At 40.7% G+C, this 8,098-nt stretch overlaps 1 protein-coding gene across 1 annotated transcript; it reads right to left on the bottom strand.

Moving 5' to 3' along the window:
• Positions 1 to 270: 270 nt before the first annotated feature.
• Positions 271 to 2,376, bottom strand: nkx6.1 (NK6 homeobox 1). Its single transcript, XM_061877214.1, has 3 exons — positions 1,803 to 2,376; positions 1,558 to 1,727; positions 271 to 571 (listed from the first exon to the last, which is right to left on the bottom strand). Exons 1-3 carry the CDS (start codon positions 2,302 to 2,304, stop codon positions 344 to 346), a joined length of 900 nt encoding a protein of 299 aa, XP_061733198.1. The 5' UTR covers positions 2,305 to 2,376; the 3' UTR covers positions 271 to 343.
• Positions 2,377 to 8,098: the final 5,722 nt, after the last annotated feature.

Below are 8,098 nucleotides of genomic sequence, written 5' to 3'. Positions count from 1 at the left end.
CATGGAGGGAAATAACATGGATACAAATGTTTCTGTGGACAAAATGTCAATATAATAATAATAATAATAATAATAGTTTATTGAGTCAAAGTGCTGAGGTTACAAGATCATTTAAATCATCAATGACGTGTTGCGTTCACGTGCTCGTCGAGTCCTTCCTTCGCCGTGAACGTTTTCTTTTTTTTTTTATTATCTAAAAACAAAACAAAAAACTAAAAAAAAAAAAATGGAAATACATTTTTTCTTCTATTTACAGCAAACAATCCCGCCGAAAGGTGCACGAAGGTAAAAAAAAAAAAAAAAAAATAGAAATAAAATTAAAAAAAAGAAGAAGAAGCACCTTTTACGAGCTGTCGTGCTCGGGCGTGTGCGCGAGCGCGAGCGCGTGCTTGTGGAGCAGGTCGTGGTCGTGGTCGTGGTCCGGGTCCAAGGGCTTGTCGTAGTCCTCGTCCTCGTCCGGGTCCGAGCTCACCTTTAACCTCTGCGTCTCACAGTCCTGCTTCTTCTTGGCGGAGGCCATTTCCGCCGCGTGCTTCTTGCGCCACTTGGTCCGACGGTTCTGGAACCACACCTGCGCGCGCACGCAGGAGAAAACAGGTATAAAAACAAATATCGATTTCAAAAATATATATATATATACAAATATATTTGAGTGTAACAGCCTGGAAATGTTTTATGTGAGCAGCTGAAAGAAAATAAATAGTTTCCGTTTTTTTTTTATTATTATTGTTATCATTATTATTATTATCACCATGATTATCACTATTTAAATTATAAAATGTTTTGGAAAGAAAGCAAAACAATATTTAAATGAAATTATTTAAATCAGTTCAGAGACACTTAATGGCTCTAAAAGGCCTCAAAGGAGAGAAAAAAAATATTGTTATCGAATAGCATCCATCCATCCATCCCTTTTCTACCGCTTATTCCCTTTGGGGTCGCGGGGGCCGCTGGTGCCTATCTCAGCTACGATCGGGCGGAAGGCGGGGTACACCCTGGACAAGTCGCCATCTCATCGCAGGTTATCGAATAACATTCTCGTAAAAATACGAGACTGATTAAATTAAACATGTAAAAATTTATTGTGGGTATAAATTAAAACAAAATACATCCATAAAAGTAATGCCGTTAAAATAGATGACTGATAAAAACCGAAAATGATAGTAATGTCAAGTTATTTTAAATGATAATTAATCATTTTAAGTGTGTGTTTAGTGTTAAAAAATCAATCGACATTTTAAAAAGCACAGCTGCTTTAAAATGACAAAGTTAAAATTCAGCATTTGATTAAATAACTTAATTAGGTTTTAGTAAAATAGGTAAAAAGCTGGATTTCAATTTCAATAAACGCGATTATTGTGAATAATAATAATAATGATAACAATTAAAAAAAGGCCTATAGTGAAAGTGAAAGCTGTTTAAAATAACCAAGTGGAAATGATGATTATTATTAAATCATTTGGTGTAATGAGGAATTGTTATTGTGTGTGTGTGTGTGTGTGTGTGTGTGTGTGTGTGTGCGTGTGTGTGTGTGTGTGTGCGCGTGCGCGCGCGTACCTTGACCTGGCTCTCGGTCATGCCGAGGGAGAAGGCCAGTCTCGCCCTCTCCGGTCCCGCCAAATATTTGGTTTGTTCAAAAGTTTTTTCCAGAGCAAAAATTTGTTGTCCAGAGAAAGTTGGCCGCGTGTGTTTTCTTTTGCCGTCCTTGTCCAACACGCAACTCTGCTCTGCAACACAACAACACATCATCGTTACTGATAACACGCGCGCACGCACGCTCACACGCACACGCACACACTCACGGGGCGAGCACGCAAAGCGCGCGTCCCTCCAGTGTGGACTCTGCATGACCCCCGGCCAGAAAATGGGGGTCCGGCCCGGTAGTTCGGTGAGGGGCTTGGGGTAGCGGGACGCCGCGGGGGTGAAGAAGAGTCCGGGCGGCGGTGGCGGCGGCGGCGGCGGGCTGAGGCTGCTGAAGCGCGGGTGCAGGGCGCCTAAGACCCCCGCCGAGGCCGAGGCGGCGGAGGGCCGGTTGAGGATGTCGTTGATGCCGTGAGGGGTCGCGGACGAGCACATGTGCTGCGGGGAGCCGAGACCCGACGACTTGAGGCCCGGGGAGGACGCCGCCATCCCGCCCGGGTTGGGCGAGCTGGTGGCCGGGGAGGTGGACGAGGTGTGTCCGGCGGAGGAGAGCGGGTAGGCGGGGTACTGGGGGGTCTTCATGTCGGCCATGCTGTGCAGAGCCGCCAGAGGTGGGGAGCTCAGGAGGAAGCTGCTCTGGTCCATCGGACCCAGCGCTAACATCACCCTGCAGGTCCGGACTCGGACGGACGGTCCGCTTCTAGCAGTCCATGTCCGCGCGGAGCCGCAGCAGGGCGCCGAGGTGCAAGGGGGGGGTCTGGGGGGGGAAAGGGAGGGATGGATCAGTCCCGCTCGGTCCGTTTCAACAAGTTGTCGGAGTCTGCAAGTGGATCTTCTGGTTCCGACGTCCCGCAGCCCGGGGGGCCAAGTTTGAGAGCTGTGCGCTGATTGGAGCGCCGGGGATGTGACGTCACACAGGCCCGGGTGGAGGCGCGCCTCCTGATTGGATAAAAAGGGATGCTTTTTTTTTTTTTTTTAATAAGCATAATAATAACAATAGTAATAAAGAAGAAAAGAATGACGGAGAAGAAATAAACACCGGACGGAAAGACACAAACTTCCAGCATCTTCACGGTTGCAACAACTTTTATCACCTCCGTTTCATCTTCATCGTCAACATGCGGCGTGTGGCGCTATCTGGTGGGCAGACTGCGTTAATGGCTTCCCCCCCGCTGATGGACAATAACGCAATAAATCAGGTTAAAATATTTGTGACGTTGACTGAATAATTAAGCTCAATAGTAGGAAAAATATGTTCACGTGATTTGAGATTGAAAAGGTCTTGGTGGTCTATATCGGCCTCCAAAGTGTCTGATTGGGTCCAGCATGATGGCGCTACGTGACAAGTGGTCACGTGATTGATCAGTCTGACAGGTCGTGTCAAGGTTGGTGCAGGGAGCTCGGAGTGGATCTTCCAAAGTGGGGATAGCAGTTTTAAAGATGTCCGCAACATCACAACTTCACTAAGTACACTGTGTACTTAGTTACACAGTGTGTGTGTACTTATATAGTTTGTGTACTTAGTTACATAGTGTGTGTGTACTTAGTTATATAGTGTGTTTACTTAGTTACATAGTGTGTGTAGTTAGTTATATAGTGTTTGTGTATTTAACTAGTGTGTATACTTAGTTACATAGTGTGTGTGTACTTGGTTATTTAGTGTGTGTGTGTACTTAGTTGCATAGTGTGTGTAGTTAGTTATATAGTGTGTGTGTATTTATTTAGTGTGTATACTTTGTTACATAGTGTGTGTGTACTTAATTATATTGTGAGTGTGTGTACTTAGTTGCATAGTGTGTTTACTTTGTTATATAGTGTGTGTACTTAGTTACATAGGGTGTGTGTGTACTTAATTATATACTGTGTGTACTTAATTACATAGTGTGTGTAGTTAGTTATATAGTGTGTGTGTGTACTTAGTTGCATTGTGTGTGTACTTAGTTACACATTGTGTGTGTACTTAGTTATATAGTGTGTGTGTACTTAGTTACATAGTGTGTGTGTACTTAGTTATATAGTGTGTGTACTTAGTTACATAGTGTGTGTACTTAGTTACATAGTGTATGTGTACTTAGTTACATAGTGTGTGTAGTTAGTTATATAGTGTTTGTGTATTTAACTAGTGTGTATACTTAGTTACATAGTGTGTGTGTACTTGGTTATTTAGTGTGTGTGTGTACTTAGTTATATAGTGTGTGTGTGTGTGTGTGTGTACTTAGTTGCATAGTGTGTGCACTTAGTTACATAGGGTGTGTGTGTACTTAATTATATACTGTGTGTACTTAATTACATAGTGTGTGTAGTTAGTTATATAGTGTGTGTGTGTACTTAGTTACACATTGTGTGTGTACTTAGTTATATAGTGTATTGTTTAGTTGCATAGTGTGTGTATTTAGTTATATAGTGTGTGTACTTAGTTACATAGTGTGTGTACTTAGTTATATAGTGTGTATTTAGTTACATAGTGTGTGTGTATTTAGTTATATAGTGTGCGTACTTATTTACTTAGTTACATAGTGTGTGTACTAAGTTACATTGTGTGTGTGTGAGTACTTAGTTGCATAGTGTGTGTACTTGGTTATATAGTGTGTTTGTACTTAGTTATAGTGTGTGTGTGTGTACTAATATAGTGTGTGTGTGTGTGTGTGTGTGTGTGTGTGTGTGTACTTAGTTATATAGTGTGTGTGTGAGTACTTAGTTGCATAGTGTGTGTACTTGGTTATATAGTGGGTTTGTATTTAGTTATAGTGTGTGTGTGTACTAATATAGTGTGTGTGTGTGTGTGTGTGTGTGTGTGTACTTAGTTATATAGTGTGTGTGTGAGTACTTAGTTGCATAGTGTGTGTACTTGGTTATATAGTGTGTGTGTGTGTGTATAGTGTGTGTGTACTTAGTTATATAGTGTGTGTGTGTACTTAGCTATATAGTGTGTGTGCTTAGTTACATAGTGTGTGTGTGTGCTTAGTTATATAGTGTGTGTACACTAGTTGTATACTGGGTGTGCACTTAGTTATGTAGTATGTGTACTTAGATATAGTGTGTGTGAACTTCGTAAAATTGTGTGTGTGTGTGTGTGTGTGTGTGTACTAGTTATATAATGTGTTCTGTTTTTGTTTACTTTGTAGCCAGTTCAGTTTTAGTTTCATTCTGCATAGCCTTCCCTAAGCTTCAATGCCTTTTCTCAGGGCACTCAACTTTTGTTTATTTTGGGTTTAAGCATTAGATACCTTTTTACCTGCACCCTGCCTCCCGCTGTTCCCGACATCTACAAAGCAATTAGCTACCTGCTGCCACCTACTGATATGGAGGAGAATTACACAGTTACTCTGTCAAGCTCTAGACAGCACGACACTCAACAACAACACATCATTTGCAGACTATAATTACTGGTTTGCCAAAAATCTATTATCTATTTAAGTAGTCTAGAGGGTGCAAGCAATGATTTAAGGATATCACTGCATTAAAACCCACTTAAATGTACAAGCACACTCAGAAATGTCAATTATTGTCAGTCATTTGTATGGACACCAGGTGCTGTTTCACCCTGGGTCATCATTTGCAAACAACCTACAACCTTTTTCTACTGCTTGTCCCTTTAAATCCTTGCTTTTAAATCTTGATTTGCGCAGATCTCCATTTACCATGAATTGATTAACGTGGACAAGTAGAAAAACTTATTGGGGTGTTACCATTTAGTGGTCAATTGTAGGGAATATGTACTGATCTGTGCAATCTACTAATAAAAGTTTCTTTCAATCCAGATTCCCAAACATATTATTTTCAGACGACTGATTAGTCAGAGGGCTCTGATCTCTCATTAGTCAGTGGTCGGTACAGTTATTGGTCTGACGTATCCTCAAACCTCACCAGTTCCAGAGTGCGAGTTATCATGCACCCTGAAAAATGCTGAGTTATTTTGATAACCCAATTTATGAGTTGCGAGAGTTTGGTCTTTATAAAAATAACTCCAAAAAACAACCCATCCATTTTTGGGGGTTTAAGGGTACTATAGTAACTAAATTTCTGGGTTTTAAAAATTATGAACCATTATTGAGTTGTTTTTCAATAAGTAACGCATTTGAGTAAAATTATTATTTTTTTCTTGAAGGGAATTTTACTAAGGATTAATCTCATTAAAGTTATTTACAATCACACATCTTATGTACATGAACATATTTATTAAGCATGCTGTATAGAACTACTATGACCATACATGGCAATTTTTGTACAAAAATAAATTAAAAAAATGACTCGTATGAGTATATTTTCAAAATAATTTTGATCCGTAGTTGCGAAAGAGTAGGACAAACCAGCAGTAAAATGTATCATTTTTAACCAACTATTGGGTCAAGGAGCGCTAAATTGCACAACCCAATAGTTGGGTTGGGAATAAGCCAACATTGTAGTTCACATAACTCAACGTTTGTTAAATACATTCAACCCAATAGTTGGGTTGGGAATAAGCCAACATTGTAGTTCACATAACTCGACGTTTGTTAAATACATTCGACCCAATTGTTGGGTTACGAATCAACCAACATTTAGTTCACATAACTCAACTTTTGGGTTAAATAATTCAACGCAAAAGTTGGGTTGAGAAAATTAACCCAAAATGTTGAGTTAAGATAACTCAAGTAAGGGGCTCATCCTCTTTTGAACCAGCAGTAGGGTAAAAATTGGGTTATTTTTTAGTGTGTGGCGAGGTACACGTTAAATAGCTTTTATAGTACTGCACATCTGGGCTTAATTCTTAAACATTTCCTGGCAAAGCAGTGTAGAACAATTACTTGTAGAACGGTGTTGGATGTATTTTCAGGGTATACTTTTGCAATACTTAAATCACATAGCTTATGATTTCGTCATTGCATTAATGAGGCTAATCTTAGGGCTTCTTGAGACTGAGTTTTAAAACATTAAACATTGATTATACTGTGGAAGAGAAGATATTGGATCTTTTAAAACAGTAAATCCTGCTGCTTCTGTCACTAAGGTATTATATGTCCTAACCCTACTGGACATAAATCGGCTGTTGCGGATGAAATGGTTTCCTGTATGTTATTTATGACTTCACACATTGCGGTAATAGACTTGCAGGGAAATGCATGTTGACAAGCTCATGCAGACCGACTACGTGTAGTGTGTACATTATCTGAAGTAGAAACACTTTCAAGGAAAGATTTTGATGGAAGTGCACAATAAAAACCTACACAAGCATGGTTAGCAGAGCTTTGACGAGCACAAACCAGTGGATTGTTCGAATGTGTGAGGCATAAAAATGTTTACTAATTAGTAGCAGCAGAGATCATTGTGAATGCTATAAACAAGTTGTCCACGAGCTCATCTTGATTTTCTCGTACAATGTTTAGAAATTCAGTATAATAAAATTGTATTTGTTTTCAGTTTTACATTTTTGTCACAGAGGCATGTTCAACTGGTTGTATTGTTTAAAAAAGTTTCAGCTTGCATCTTAATAAAGAGGTCTGCAACATGGATAATAATAATAACAAAGATGTAGTGCAAGTGACATTTAAGGCTGCATCAAGGGTTGGAATTGCTCCCCTCACCTCGCAGGGTGATGGGTCAAATGCAGAGAATAATTTCGCCATACCTAGTTAGGTGTGTGTGACAATCATTGGTACTTAAACTTAGTTTTATATTCAACTGTATTTGGGTTTTATCAATAGGAAAATGTTATCACGTATGGTTGAATATGCTCAAAAAGTACTTGTACACACACAGAAATGTTTTGACCTAGTAATCTTTTTCTTCCAGTAACTAAAATAGTCAGAAAAAAAAGACTACTTTGCATGGTTTCACCGATAGTGTTTTAGTCTTCGTATCAGTCAGTGAGTTCATGAAATTGCACGGTCTTTCTATAATTTTAATATAAAACAGTAATACTAACCGACTCGTGAACAAGACTCCTAGGTACTTGAACTCCTCCACTTGGGGCAGGGTCTCCTCCCCAACCCGGAGATGGCATTCCACCCTTTTCCGGGCGAGAACCATGGACTCGGACTTGGAGGTGCTGATTCTCATTCCGGTCGCTTCACACTCGGCTGCGAACCGATCCAGTGAGAGCTGAAGATCCCGGCCAGATGAAGCCAACAGGACCACATCATCTGCAAAAAGCAGAGACCTAATCCTGCGGTCACCAAACCGGAACCCCTCAACGCCTTGACTGCGCCTAGAAACTCAGTCCATAAAAGTTATGAACAGAATCGGTGACAAAGGACAGCCTTGGCGGAGTCCAACCCTCACTGGAAATGTGTTCGACTTACTGCCGGCAATAAGGACCAAGCTCTGGCACTGATCATACAGGGAGCGGACCGCCACAATAAGACAGTCCGATACCCCATACTCTCTGAGCACTCCCCACAGGACTTCCCGAGGGACACGGTCGAATGCCTTCTCCAAGTCCACAAAGCACATGTAGACTGGTTGGGCAAACTCCCAT

Source organism: Nerophis ophidion, linkage group LG17, assembly GCF_033978795.1.
Source record: "Nerophis ophidion isolate RoL-2023_Sa linkage group LG17, RoL_Noph_v1.0, whole genome shotgun sequence".
NCBI classification, from domain to species: domain Eukaryota; kingdom Metazoa; phylum Chordata; class Actinopteri; order Syngnathiformes; family Syngnathidae; genus Nerophis; species Nerophis ophidion.
This window is presented reverse-complemented; position numbering and strand designations above follow the sequence as displayed.

Excerpts from the sequence above, each read along its gene's own strand:
- nkx6.1 (XM_061877214.1), bottom strand. The coding sequence starts at position 2,304 with ATGTTAGCGCTGGGTCCGATGGACCAGAGCAGCTTCCTCCTGAGCTCC. Across the intron at positions 1,728-1,802 it reads GCGCTTTGCGTGCTCGCCCC|AGCAGAGTTGCGTGTTGGAC; the intron begins GTGAGTGTGTGC and ends GTTGTGTTGCAG. Across the intron at positions 572-1,557 it reads TGACCGAGAGCCAGGTCAAG|GTGTGGTTCCAGAACCGTCG; the intron begins GTACGCGCGCGC and ends GTGCGCGCGCAG.